Here is a 14,817-nt window from a genome sequence, read left to right on the forward strand (position 1 = left end):
CAAAAAAAAACCCCACAAAAAATCAGAAAACACCAACTAAACCAAAAACTGTTATCCAGTATCCATTCTGCAATGCAAAGGTGAGAAACTAAATCTACAAAAAGGCTGTTATGGCTTAATTTTGTTTTGCAGATTAATAATGCAGCACTTGAAAAATGGAAAGGTGTGGCTTCACCTCTGACCAGCAGAGCTAAAAATCTCTCCATTTTCCTTTATCATCATGGGATACTCTTTAGGCAATCTAAATTAATAAAGACTTGCCACTTTCAGATGGACACAAGATCAAGTGTACCAGTTAGGATTTCACATTCACAGTACATAAGAAAATACACATGGAAGGAAAAGTAAAGCGTTAACTTAACAAGGATTTATTCACAGGAATACATGTAAGTAGAGAAAAAAAAAACACAACAGAAAAGCTAAACAAATGAAATGAAGAGGATCCAAACCAACTTTCACTCTGTAGCTTTAAACTTGCACCCTTGTGCATTTAACTACATCACAAAGGGCCACCAACATGCGCCGATACAGTGTAGATACCCTGCATTACATCCATTAACTTAAACATCTCTTAAGATCATGCTTTGAACAAAAAGAAAGCGTAGAAGATAATACGTTGAGTGGGAATAAACACAAATATAGCAATCTTGTCATCAACTTCTACAATTGTCTTTACGTGCCAACTAACACTTATGCAGCCTTTAACGGGTCTTACCATGTAACTCATTTTAGAGATTCTGATAAAATCACTAGTATATAACCATGCAGAAAGCACATCACACTGACAGCACAGAGGCAAAAATTTTGCACAGCTATATCAGCTTTCCACATTGTGCAGGTTACACACAATACAATATCAATCTTAATCTTAACAGATCCTAAAAAGGTATTTCAAGGCCTAATTGTTAACTACAGTACTTTATATCTATATTCTTAATAAAAATAAATTCCACTGAACCTTAAAAAGGAATTTTAAATGCAGGGTTATATTGAATTTAGGGCTATATTGAATTGGTAAACTGCAACACAAAACTGGCGCAACATAGGTAAATGTATACCAATTTCACTCTATGTGATGCAAGCATGCTACTTTCCCACTAATTAAAATTACTTCTGATCACTATGAGCCAGAACGCATGCCTGAACCTTAAACTGCAAGTTAGGAATAATGCCTTACTCTAGAAATCAAAACTAACAGAGTACAATAATAAAATCATATCCACTACCTTGGTTGTTTCTCTTAACATAAAAATTAAGATGTCAATCTTTCCTTTGCAGTGTACCTCTCTTTACCCCAAAAATGATAGGAGTGACTTATTTGGCAGCTAGCAGGTTGCTTCATTTTGTCCAAGTTAACCTTTATTATTTTATGATGGGGTTTCTATCCTGTACACTGCAAGTGCCTGTTCCTAATACAGACACAAGCTGCATTTTAACTGTACTAACTTCGTTTGTGTAGTTCTTCATTAACATGCAAATATCTAGGTATCCCCAAGCAGGATGAAATAATGTAGAAAACCCTTACTTAAAAAAACAGAAAACAAAAAAGAAAGCCTTTTACTGTTTGTGACCCCCATTCTTAGGTTTCCTTTATTGTGCGCAAAATATTTTTCCTCTTTACGTATCCCTACGGTTCAATTATATAGTTTCTTATTTTGGTACAAATCCCCATAATATTCCAGAATGTGCTGTTTTGTGACTAGATTCTTTTTTTTTCTTCTTCACATCCAGTGCAGAGGTGTAATAGGAGACAGATTTCCACCCACAAAGGCTCCAGATGTTAAAACATTTCCCAACATCGACTTAATACAGTGACGGCAACACCTCCCTCCCGCCCCTCCCAGTAGGGTTGGGATTGTACTGTATTCCCTACTGGTTTACCCTTCCCCCCAGTAAAGGGTAACATTTTCCCTGGGTGCAGAGGCTCCCTCACAGTCTCCCAGACTGAAGGACCTGTAGAGGGAAAAGATAATGGTATAATTAAATCTTACCTGGAACCTCTTGCAGATAGGTACATAAACAGAGTCTTTTTCAAGCACTAAGTGCCAACCTCTAACTTAAAAATGAATTTATGCCTAATGCTCCCTTTTAAGTTTGCTAAGAAACCAGCCCATTTGTATCAGATAAATTACTATTCATGAAACAACAACACATGCTTTCAAACTACATTGACAATTCCACTATTGTGTTAAACTCAGATTTAAGATAAAAGCACCCTATATATTCTAACCAGTTTTTCCATTTTTAGCACAAAATTATGAGGTAGTTATGACATTGAAAAAGAATATTAAACATATCTGCACCTGACCTAGCAGCTTCTCTTCTGAGTGGATTAAACAAGATAGCCATACCTTCTCTGCAGTTGAAACTGAGAACAATGGTGGATTTTATCACTTTTGTTTCCTTTTCATCAGGAAGAGAAAACATCCTCATGTCAGAACTAAAATACTCTCATTGATAAGTATGTAGCTGTTTTATTTTTAATCCATTGTTCTGATCAAACATGAAATTTTATGACACTGACTTTGAAAAAAATCTTAGGCTTAATTTTAAACACTAATTGTCCATTCCAACACTAAACAGAACTGCATGACTCACTCTCATAATTTTAATACAAAAATTCTACTAAAAGTATCAAATTTGTATAAAGACTAAAAGAATAAATTTAATTCTCTCTTTTTTTGGGTAATACAATAATCTCTTCACAGTATCACACATGGGAAATTTGCTTTATACAGCATACACAGGTAGCATACAAACAAGGTGGTGTAATGATAGAGGTACTCTGGAATCCATTTTCACTGTTCTTTGTCGAAACTGAATCATTCTCCACACACAAGTATCTAACAATTCTAAGCTGACACACAAAATGAAACATGGCAATAATAAACACATATCAGACTCCCCCAAACATCAAGCTATACAGTTACTGTAGTTATTAGCATAGCATTCTTTATTCAGTGGAAAGATCATTTAGTGTGTAGTTAGGAGGCCATGAGACTTCTCACAGCTAGTGTGTTAACAAACCTGCTTTCTTATCCTAGTAGAGTATTCCCTCTTAGACCACATCTGCCATCTATTAATTCACAACATATATGGTAGCCTGTGTCTTTAGTACGAAGACTTGAGGATCACATTCATCACTTTGCTTATTAAACTTGAACCAGCACTTTGTCATACCTATACTTTCAACTTTCTTGATAAACTAATGTGTGTATCATAGACTCAGTTTTTCTTTCTTTCTTTCTCTCTCTGTAACAATAGAAAAAATGAGACAAATGCTTTTGCTACAATCCCCATCATTTAGGTATATTATCATCCCTTCTTTCGTTTCTTCATATACAAAGTAGTAGCTCAGCAATTCTACACTGATGAAGTAATGATGTTTCATATGATGCAAACAGGGAGGAAGTCCCAGTTCTCTCTGGCAAGCAAGACTCATGTGCTTACCTCTAATTATGGGACTGCAGCTACAGTGCATGAGGTTAAACTCCATAGTAAGCTGCAAGGCGCTCTTTTAAGGGAAGAGGAAACTGGTCAGAGAAACGCCTCCAATTCTCATCCCCAACTTGATTTTTAAATCCATGAAGAATCTACAAATGAGAAAGGGGAAGTCAAAATAAGCAAAAAATAGAGGCTACATTATTTACTAGCCTCATATGCTGTAAGCCACAAACTGCTGAGTTGTACATGTGGCAATTTGAATTCTTCAATATCATACTGAAATGCTACAAAGAAGCAAAGAAGTAGAGCAGGGTCTTTCTAATGTATTTCTTTAAAGGTGACATAAAGAATACATAAAGAACCCAAAGAAAGTAGTGTATGTATACGTATTTATATATATATATTTTAATAGGTAACTTAAAACCTAGGGTTAAGCCATTTTAGAACGTTTAATTATAAATTTTTTCAATTCATTTTTCATCCATCCATCCGTCCGTCCGTCCGTCCGTCCGTCCGTCCATCCATCCATCCATCCATCCATCCATCCGACATATATTTTAAGACTACTCTGTTCATATTTATTTTTTAACAGATGTGAAGTATGTTATGGGAAGCTGAGTTAAACGGCAGCCATCTTTTAATAGAATGAATAGCTGTCAATTTCTAGCACAAATATAAAATCTTTGAGAACTCTGTTTTCTGCATAGAACCTCTAAGACAACTTCACTAAAAATGAAGCTCTTAAAACCTTCTTTGTTTTGAAATAACAGGGATCCACAGTTAATGGCATTCAAAATCCAGTGAAAGAGGAAAACAAATACAGGTTTCTGTTTGGACTGTTGGATGTAATAAACTACCTGAAAATGAAATTATGCTATTAAAAAAAAATAAATCTTAGTATGTTATCCCTTAAAACAGCAAGTAAAAGAAAAACATTAGAAAGGACAAAAGCAGAAAGAATTACTGTTCCTCATAGAAAATTATACCAAGAAAATCTAAAGTTTTGTTTTCCCTTTTTACATTCAGTGTAAAGAATTGTGGAACAGTCTGTCATGAACACATCCTCAAATAAAAGGTAATGTCAAAATCCAGGCTCATGCTAACAAGTTCAACATAAGACTGTCAAGCAGATCTGCTTTTAAACAGATGTAGTGGTAACGGCATTACATGCAACCAGTGAACGTACTGCTTTTCTCCCTCTCACAAGCAGGCTCTTTCCTAAACCCAAATGGTTTCATATTAACCAGCTGAAAAATCTAAGAATGCTCAGTGATAGACAAAAGGTTACGAGTCAGATTTTGACACTGGCAGCTCAGCTACCCATGCTCTTGAAAGTATCTTCTCTTGCAGTTCTAGTACTAAAGAATAAATAATTTTTAAAGAAAATCCCAAAACCTGGATAAATCCAGTATATTTCCCTTGTTCCCGAAGTCATAATTAGTGTTTGAAAACATCTACTTGTACTACAGCAATCACATACTCGTGAAGAAGTTGTCTAAAAGCCCTATGTGTTATCACTGAAGAAAGCTTTGTCTCCTTTTCTGTGAGGCAAATCCCACAAAACTACTTTAAAATTGCTTGCTTAAAAAAGCAAGGATGTCCTTTTGCCAAGTGACCAAGAACCACTCTGTTTAGATTTGAATGCATTGTTTCCCAAACGGATGACTTAGGAAGGATCTGAAAAAGAGGAGTTTAACCTGCCGAAGGATTGATGCAAAAACATGCAGTGAGACTCCTTTGGTCAATCATCACAGACTCTATCACGGACCCCCTTTTAAGTTGTAGTTGCTGTTTCATTCTGCTGATGTTAGAATACTCATAGCTGCACCTTTTCTAGATCTAATGTTCCTTGGAAGGAAGCCGGTTATCTGAGAGACTAACTAGGACAGCAAGATTTCTGCCTTTACTCTTAAAGATGGGATAAAAAAGTTCTAGTTTCTGATTTGATGCTCACACATGTCATTAACTGAAGAAGAAGTGCCAATACCAATCCATGAGACTAATAAGTACTTATGAATAAGTACATACGAAGTACTTATGAAGTATTTATCCATGAATATAAGTATTATGAATAAAGCAAAAAACTTTTGCTTTAAGAATATCATGAACCTTACTTTTGACATAGAACTTCCAGAAAATGGGGATTTCACTTTAGAGCTTGTGAGTTAAATCACTTTCTCCCTCTCTCTCTCTTTTTTTTTTTAATGTAAGACACTAGTGCCAAAAAACAGTGTAGTGCATTCTGGGTAAGGCTTTTTTGTTTTTTACTAACTCAATACAAGGCAAACAGTCCTTTAGTTTAAATTCTACTGATGCTTTGCCTAGGGATAAGCAAATTCTTATACCCATTCTTTGGTATAACCGCATGTTAGTTTCTTGAAACTTACTCAACCAAGAGGGATTCTGAGGAGGATTAAGCAATCTCTTATTTTCAGCAGGAGTTATGAGAAACAAGATATGACTAGGATATTTTTAATTTGAAACTTATGTAGGTCTCCAAAATAAAGTAGCCATCTTTGTGGCAAAAAACAGTCTCGAACCATACAAATCTCATTTCCTGAAAAAAAAGTCTCACATGTAGTATAAACTTGCCTGTTCTTGCAAATGCAGGAAAAACATAGCCGGCTGGAAAGCTGTTTGAGGATCATTATCACTTCAAAAAACACCTTAAGTGAACTTTGCAACTATTTTTAAAAGTTTGGAATAATCCAAATGCATATAAGAAGACATAGGTTAAAAAAAGAAGTCAGGATTTTCATGTTGCTTTGTCTCCATGACCACAAACACAGTAAGTGCTAGAAAGCACTTTTACTAGAAAGTGAAACAGAAAGAAAGAAACCAGAGGATGTAAAACAACTACCACTAGGATAAACAACTATCTTAGCAACCTTACCTTACAGAACATGTCTCGAAGATCATCTTTTGGGCTAATCCATGATGCAACAGCATCACAAAAAAAAATAAAGTCCTACAAGATTAAACAATCATATAGGTTAGAAACCTCAATTTATACATCTGATAACAATGCTTGATGTTCATTCTGTGAAGTGGATGGTCTTTGATCCTAATTTACAACTGCTTTTGCTTTTATGTATTTATTTTCCACTTAATTCAGACAATGATAAATTACTGCATGCCTAAATGGTCAGCTACAGAAATTGCTGAGTGTCTCAGATTAAACCACAGTGAAAACAACCATAACTCTCCCCTCTGCACCACACTAGTATAACTTTAATTCTTTCAGTACACCTACAAATGCAATATCTACTTCCTTTACTCACAAGCAACAAATGTATCTCTCACACATTTCCAGTCAGGGAAAAAAAAATCTGTTTTATTCCTTAAAGTAATTTTTTTCTGGGACACAGAGAACATTTATCATACAGGTTCAAAACTAAAGCCACTTCAAAATCCCTATACCCCATTCATCTGCTGTCATGCATTACCTCCTCCCACACCAACAGAACACCAGTCTTTGAAAATAATGTTGCTAATGCAAGAAATAGGAACTGAGGATGATTAGAGAGAAAAGATGAGTTAATGAAATGGGTCCTTATTTAACCCCTCTCTGTAAGCTATGCGATTGAACAGACAATAGAAGACTGCAATGTTAAGTACAGAATAAGGCCAAAATGAAAGGAACCACACATTTCTGAACAAGGCAAATGCTCAATTCTTATGTTTCAGGAAGAAGAACTCCAGGCAGAGAAAAGGGAAAGATCAATTTTGTTTTCTTCTTAAAAAACATTACATTGATACAGCTTTACTTTAGAGATGTGGAGACTAAAGATCAAGTCATATTCTATTCTTCAATTGTACCATTTCTTTTAAAGAGTTGCATGTTCATTGTCATGCTGACTCCTGGAAAAATTGATCCAACAGAAACAGAATATTCCCTACCCAAGTGTTAAGAACAAAGGGGTGGTTACTGGTTTTGTTCTGTTCTTGTTTAAAAAACCTAGGTTACATGTGGAAAATGGGGCTAAGAATGTCAACTTCTACCTTATATTTGCATACAGATCCTGACCACAACCTGACAGAAGTATCAAAATACAGTTATTTTAATCGAAGTTCATTATTTACATATTCATTGCAAGTAAAAGAGAAAAACTCATTTTAACAGTACTTCTCTTCTTTCCTTTTTAGCTGACAATTACTGAAGGATCATGACATACATCATTCACAATATAAACATTTTGGGCTCCTTGACTTCAAAATAAAGCTACATCATGTACTGCAGAGAATCTCTTCAAAGTAAACTTTTTCATATTCCATATACAGCTTTCACTAAATTTCACGTAAGTAAAGAAAAGTTAGCATCTATTAATGTATCTTACTTGGACTACGCCACTGGGGTTGACTGTAATCATGGTACATATCCCACGGAATGCTGAATCCTTTTCCTCATTGTCTCTTATGTTTCGCAGAGAGGTGCACCTAACAAATTGGAAAGCAAAACTTATATCACTTACTTTTCTTCAACCAAGTCAAAACTAGATGACAGTATCTGATGGAATAAGTCACACTGATAAGATTATCTGAAACACAATTTTTAACACTTAGAAAAACACTTGTTGCACAGTTTTTACTAGCATAATACCATTAGGCATCACCTCCAGAATCTGGCTTTTTTGTTATACTGTAGTCAGAAAGTGTGACCTCTATTCCATTAAATACAAAAGAAACATGTATCTGAAATACTTATAGAAACTATCATTATTAGAAGCGGAACATAAAATACTGTCACAGTATGAATTATGTCAGATACCACTTACAGAACAGTTATTGAACTTTTACAGCAGCAAGCAAGCTATTTTATATGTAACAAATCTATAAACATATATTCCTTACAGCATTTCAAGCCTAAGACTGAATTTTAGGTAATGCACAGTATAAATTTTACAATATTTGCATGCATTGTATTATCATTCTGGTGGATTTTAAAATGCTCTTTCATAGTCAAGCTTTAACACAGCAAGCATGTGACAATCTTATCCCATGCATAAATTAGTCGTTAGCCACAACATAAAGAATACATGACGGTGCTACTAAAAACTCACAAACCTGATAGGACAAGATTAGTCACATGGTTGGCAATGATTAAGGATTGAGATTTTGTAACCAACTGAAAATATATCTAAAAGTGAGATAGAGAGAAGAAAGAAAGAAAGAAGGAAAGAGAGTGAAGAAAAATGAATTAAAAAAAAAAGATTGAATAATACACACCAGGGTCTTATAAACTGCTGTAGCATGGGGGCCACCTCTTGAGGACAAACGTAACCAAGACGACCAATTGTTATTGCTAAGGTAACGCAATCACGGTTATACACCACCAAACGCCAACCAAGACATGAGCAAATGAGGGGGGAGGAGAAAAAATAAAGAAAAAACAACAAATAACTCAGAAACAGAAACCAACAGAATCTGTGTATGATAATAAACATAAGATTTCACCAGTGCTGTTTATTACCACCCCCTAAATAAGAGGCAGCAACATATATGGTATACTCTCCAAGGTAAAAGAAAAAATTAAAGAAGTATGAGAGAACACCAAAAACACAATTTTAAATTCAAAGGCTCTCTGATGTAAGCAGTCATTCGGTCCCTCTTCAGAGTAATCATTTACAGTAAATTTACCTCTACACATTTGAAGTTTTTATTGAAATGCACTATAATGGATATTTTTTTTAAAAGGAAATTAATAATTTTCAGTATTAGTATCAAGTATTCTAAACATTTTATTTTATCCAATATTTAGAATTCAAGGTTTCTATAGACCTAATCTATCAGTAAAAATACATTTCCAAATACTTTTACATAAATATATTGTGGTCTGTCTGAAAATCCTAAGTGGATGGAACACTTCTCAAATGTTTATGTCTTCTTCATAATCTCACAATTTAATTTAAAATGGTTGCTAACTCAAAGCAACTGACTGCAGAACATTAATTCATCAATCCTAGTACTTCTCCTGCACACAAAAATTTTCTTCATAAGATGTACAAGAATCTGACTTCTGATACCAAAGCATGAGGACACACAAAAAGCAAAATTGCTTCATCACATGATCAGGTAGTTTGGTTCTTTGTTCCGAGGGACAGACCAAAGAAAGTACAATGATGCAAATGTGTTTTAATGGTGTTTGCTCAACTCACAAAAGATTAATCTTCAGAAAAAGGAGAGGGTGGGGAATAATGTATCAGAATTACTTGAAGCAAAATACATGAATAATACTAAAATCCAGCAGATTTGTATGAAGCGAAAAAAGGAAACCTATGTTCAAGGGACATACTATGCAACACTCTAATTAACAGGCATTTGTGAACAGTTTCATGAAACATGCAATAAAGCAGATGATGCTTTCTCAAATAAAAGTTTGGTGTAGGATATACTAGCAGTCTCAAACATGCTAATTTCATGTGATGCAGCTCACTGTTAATGTACTGGTATTACTCAACTTCCCTAGTGTCCAGAATTTTTTAGCATCTTACAAAGCTTCACTGAAGTTCAAATGAAAACACAATTTTAAGTTTTATCTGTAAATTCTTACAGCTACAGCCTGAACAAGGAACAAAAATCTCTGTTGAAGTGTGTTTTCACAATTGTTTTAATAATTAATTACACAGCAAACTACAGCAAAACCAGTACTATTCTTGCACATAGTAGTGGCACACAACAAAATATCCCACAACAAACTTGTAATAAGTACACCACACTCAACATTTATTTGCAGTTATCCATCCACATTTAAAATAATTATTAAGATAATTGAAAAAAAAAAATCAATGTTCAGATGCTTCCAAAAATTCTCTTAATGATGGAAGCATACATACATTTAAAACTATTGAATGCCTCTCAGTTACAGGTATTACACATCCATCAGTGCAGAGGAGGAGAATCAGGGCAGGGGTAAGAAAATCTTATACGGTTATACTAGTACAGTATTATACTGTTCTACTACACTATTCCATGGTGTATTTCATATCTAGGTATTTGATTCAAAATTTTCTTTTCAAAAATAGTCCCTATGATATGCTGTAAAACTAGGTAAATATTCCTTTAAGTTCACCTTCCATACTAAATGAGATAGAGGGGCAGAGAACATGCAGCTTTTAAGTTTAGAGAATACAGAAAGAAAAAAATGCTTTGAAAAATCTCTCTCCAAATTATCTCTTATTTGCTCAAAAATATAACTGAACCATTGTACTTGCATCATATCCAACCATGTCAGAAATAGCAACTAAACAGTCATTTGCTTACAAAATGTTTTTCAAACAGAAGGAAAAAAAATCCTCAATTAGTAAAATAGTAAACAATAAACCCATCGCATTATCTATGGTTTTTTGCTCAAGTACGGAAGGTGCTTTTCATACCAGAACAAGCCCTCTATGAATGCAAAAGAAACAAGCCTCAGAAATTCCAGTTCAGTAAGGCATTTGGGAATTACTCCCAATTTGAAATGCAAAGTCAGAACATAAAATATGCATGCCATTATTTGAATTCTTTTCAGGAATTTGCTACTAAGTGACCAGGTAACAGAAATTAAACATTATTTCAGTTATGTTGTGGTAAAACTGCCATCACAGATCTAGATTTTTGTGTATGATATTGTAAGTTTTTCCTACAATAAAAGTGTACTTTTTTGTAAAGTCAAAGAGTTCATTGTTTTATATAGGCCAATTATATTTTCCCCAACATTAGACATATATATACAGTACACGTGTAAGGACATGCATACATCAAAATCAGTGAGAAATTAAGTTTTAAGTGTTACTGCATACATTTGTCATATTTCATACATAAATAAAACTGGAATAATGATTAAATAGATGAGAAATAGATATAATAAATGTTATAAAAAGAGAAAGCAATTAGAATCTAGATATATGATTTGCTGCAAGACTGAGACTTGTAAGAGCTTGTGCAAAACAGAGTTGCTTTTGCTTATAAAAGCAAAATACATAACAAAATCAGTTCTGGTGCGGTTCCCCTATGCAATTTCAAAAAATAATTATTTAAAAAAAAACTCTTTTCATTCCCTTCACCATGTACAGGCTGTTTTTTGGGTACCTGTGTTCTCTAACAACGTCTTTGGTGTGTTGGGTCTGTTAATTATTTCTACAAGCTGGTGCAAGACCATTGGAATATAAGGCTGCATTTCTATACCTGAAACAACAATTAAAAAAAATAGAAGAAAATTACCATTAATATACATAATGTAAACCGAACATGTACATGTAACTTATTAACAAGGACAAGGATCACAAATGTAATTTAAATATTAATGTAAAGGCATCACTTGAAAAAAATTCACCCAAAACACCCAGACAAATAATTCCAAACGTGTACGGAGATTTAAAAAAAAATTAAATCTTACCCATCTGGATAGAGATTTCTCCGATTGCCCAGGTGGCATTGTTACACACAGAAATGAATTCAGGGTTTAGGTTGGTTCCCAAAATTGGCATGAAATCAGCTAGAAACAACAACAGTTTGAAAACTCATCATACAATAAAACCATCTTGTCTCATTACATTAGGATTGCGGGGGGGGGGGGGGGGGGGAAGGAAGGAATGTTTAAGAAAAAGATAATGTAAGCTTATTTAAATACTTGGAAAGTGTTACATTCAGATTAACAACAGCTATATTCCAGCTATTTATCAGATTAACCTGGAATTTAGAACCTAAGCAGATAAACTCAAATATTTTCAAATTATGATTTTAGAATTTTCCTAAAAGCGTTTATGTAACTTCTCCATAGAAATCTTCTCTCCTTCCCTTTCTCAGGTGAGAGGAGAGAGAGGAAGAGAAGAAAAAAACCACAGCCACAAGCACTAGTTTTATCATATGACTGAACATCCCCCAAATCACTGGGATAACTACGTATTCAGCTACCCCTGAAAAAACAACAAAGACTAGAAGGCAATTACATCTTTGATTAAATTTTAAGAAAAGTGAGTTGAAAAGGTCACCATAACATCTGTCAAATAATTTTAAATTCCAAGCCTATCCAAACACTCATTTGGCAAGTGCATCTCAACACTATCTGTGGGAAGAAAGACCAAACATTGTGGAAGTGTATCACTGATGCTACTTTCCACAGATCTCAAAAGCAGAAAAACAAAGTGAAACCTTATTCTCTACCCCATTTCTGGATTTATATTAGACATATTTTAACTTAAAATTAAATTCAAGTAGAACAAAAAAAGCTATAAAAATAAAGAAGAAAAATGAACTTTTGCACTGTCCATAAAAATAGGAACATACTTTCTTAACATACAATTAAAGGGACAAAAGACTATAGACTTTTGCAGAAAATTACCACGTATCACACAATAAAAAGGCAACCCACAGGACAGGGTGCATAACAATGGCTAATACAACCTCTTAGACATTTGAAAAACAAGTTAATAAACACGTAAAAGAAACATACCGATGCAAGGTTTAACATGCTGAAAACATGCCTTTGTCAGGTCACCTAACAAAGCAAAAGAACTCTGCCGTACCTCAGGCATTTTGTCCTAAAGAGAGGAAGAAAAAAGTTACAATTCTAAAAGAATTTCTGATTCTCTGAATAAAGGAAATGTGTAGATCAGATAGCTTATCATCTCACCTGCATGCATTGATACATTAATGTCAGGATATTGCTGCGAGCCACTAGCTGTTCAATGTTGCCTCCGAGTCCTTCAGCTAAACCACTGAGTAAATCAAGAGCCACAATCATGAAATCTTTATCTGGAGCCTCATATTGGTCTGGCTGAGCATTATGCAACTGCAACAAATAAGTACACATTTTCAAAATTATACTAGATTTTCTCAGGAGTACAAAAAAAAAGCTGCAGAACTGCACCTTCATGCAGCTATTCAATTCCCCTGCACATCTTAATTTTACATAGCTAACACTTTGGTTTAGCGAAGTAACATTGGAATAGTTATAGCAAAATACCATGGCTTGTGCAAGTGTCTTCTGCACCAGATTTACACAGCGCTGGTACACAGGTTCACAGTATGGAAGAAAGCCAGATTGCAAGGCAGTAGCAACTGATGACAGGCACTGGAATTAAAAAAAACGGAGAGAGAGAAAGCAGTCACTACTTTTCTTCACATGCCTGAAGAGTCTTTTACTTGGGAGGAGGAATTTGGAACTTAGGATTTTAAGTACACCAACATTTAACTGATTAAGCAAACACAACCTAGAAAGGCGGTATTGATTTAGCTGAGCCAAGGCAACTATCAACAAGTTGTTACATGCTCCTGTGTACACCAGTTGAGAAAATTTCTCAGCAGCAGCATCTTCTTAAGAGTTAGCCAAGAAAATGCATACAAAACCAGTTACAAGAGTTCAGACAGCACTTACACTAAGATGCAGTATCTTGACCATAAACAAGCCCTAATATAACCTAAGAGCTACAAAACTAATTTTTCTAGAGGTGTTTTCCTCTAGAGGTGCTTCACACTCAGCAAGTAGAGAGCATTAAACTACATGGCCTGGTTCATACCTTCAGCTTGTCTGACAATAGTTTTAATGGAGGGATGAAGGGAGAGCAAGGAGAGAGAAGACAAGAACAAAAGGAGGATAGAATCCTTTTTTTGTAAAAGAATCCTATCAAAGAAAACACTCCAAAATGGCAGAAAAAAACCCTAAATTATTTCTGCTAAACCTAAGGATATTTATTCAGTCATAAAATTTTCTTACCACGGTCAGAATATTTTTTCCCTAACGGAAAATAGCTAAAAATGTCCGCTTTTACAGTCATGTTTCCTAGAAGGAACACTTTTAGTAAAAAAATTGGTCTCTAGAAAACTTTATAAAAAATATTCACATCTTAACATTTACCTCTAATAAAGGGAAGAGATCTTTATCTTCATCCTTCAGCATGTTCCACTTCTGGATTAATGGAGGCATTAGCATCTGAATATATTCCTGTTTAGAATGAGAATGCTGCTAAAACACTTTACTGCATACTATTCTATTTCAAAGTTTAAAATGAACTGAGATATATTCTACTTTTTCAAATGAAGGAACAGACAGGTGTACTATAATTCAATCACTGTTGCAATTCATAGAAATATTTTAATATTAGATTTTACAATTTGCATTTGATATTTTTTCCTAAAGCACATAAGTACCTTTACAAAGGGAATCTTTTCCTCCAGGTTTGGTTTTAGCATACCTGCCCAGGTTATCTATCTGGTTGCCACAAGGCATGCAGAAAACATTTTTATATTTACATTGTGGCTCTACATGTGCCATCTGCTATTCTCAACCATCTTCTACTGCCCTGATGCTACAACCCTAGATCCATGACCACAAGTTCTCTGAAACTTCTTCCTCAAACTAACAATCCACAAAGAAAGTAATTTCCTATCTCT

General features: G+C 34.5%; 1 protein-coding gene across 1 annotated transcript in view; it reads right to left on the reverse strand.

Annotated features, from left to right (window-relative positions):
* Window positions 1–345: 345 nt before the first annotated feature.
* The window catches only part of TNPO1 (transportin 1), a 52,728-nt gene continuing 38,256 nt past the window's right edge, over window positions 346–14,817 (reverse strand). Inside the window, exons 15-25 of the mRNA XM_063181072.1 lie at window positions 14,282–14,368; window positions 13,391–13,498; window positions 13,058–13,216; window positions 12,878–12,965; window positions 11,822–11,920; window positions 11,515–11,610; window positions 8,671–8,746; window positions 7,782–7,881; window positions 6,338–6,412; window positions 3,451–3,593; window positions 346–1,953 (exon numbers count right to left, since the gene is read on the reverse strand). Coding sequence (XP_063037142.1) covers window positions 3,486–3,593; window positions 6,338–6,412; window positions 7,782–7,881; window positions 8,671–8,746; window positions 11,515–11,610; window positions 11,822–11,920; window positions 12,878–12,965; window positions 13,058–13,216; window positions 13,391–13,498; window positions 14,282–14,368 — 996 coding nt within the window. The 3' untranslated portion in view covers window positions 346–1,953; window positions 3,451–3,485. The remainder of the gene's footprint in view (window positions 1,954–3,450; window positions 3,594–6,337; window positions 6,413–7,781; window positions 7,882–8,670; window positions 8,747–11,514; window positions 11,611–11,821; window positions 11,921–12,877; window positions 12,966–13,057; window positions 13,217–13,390; window positions 13,499–14,281; window positions 14,369–14,817) is intronic.

This window comes from Melospiza melodia, chromosome Z (genome assembly GCF_035770615.1).
Source record: "Melospiza melodia melodia isolate bMelMel2 chromosome Z, bMelMel2.pri, whole genome shotgun sequence".
Taxonomy (NCBI): Eukaryota; Metazoa; Chordata; class Aves; order Passeriformes; family Passerellidae; genus Melospiza; species Melospiza melodia.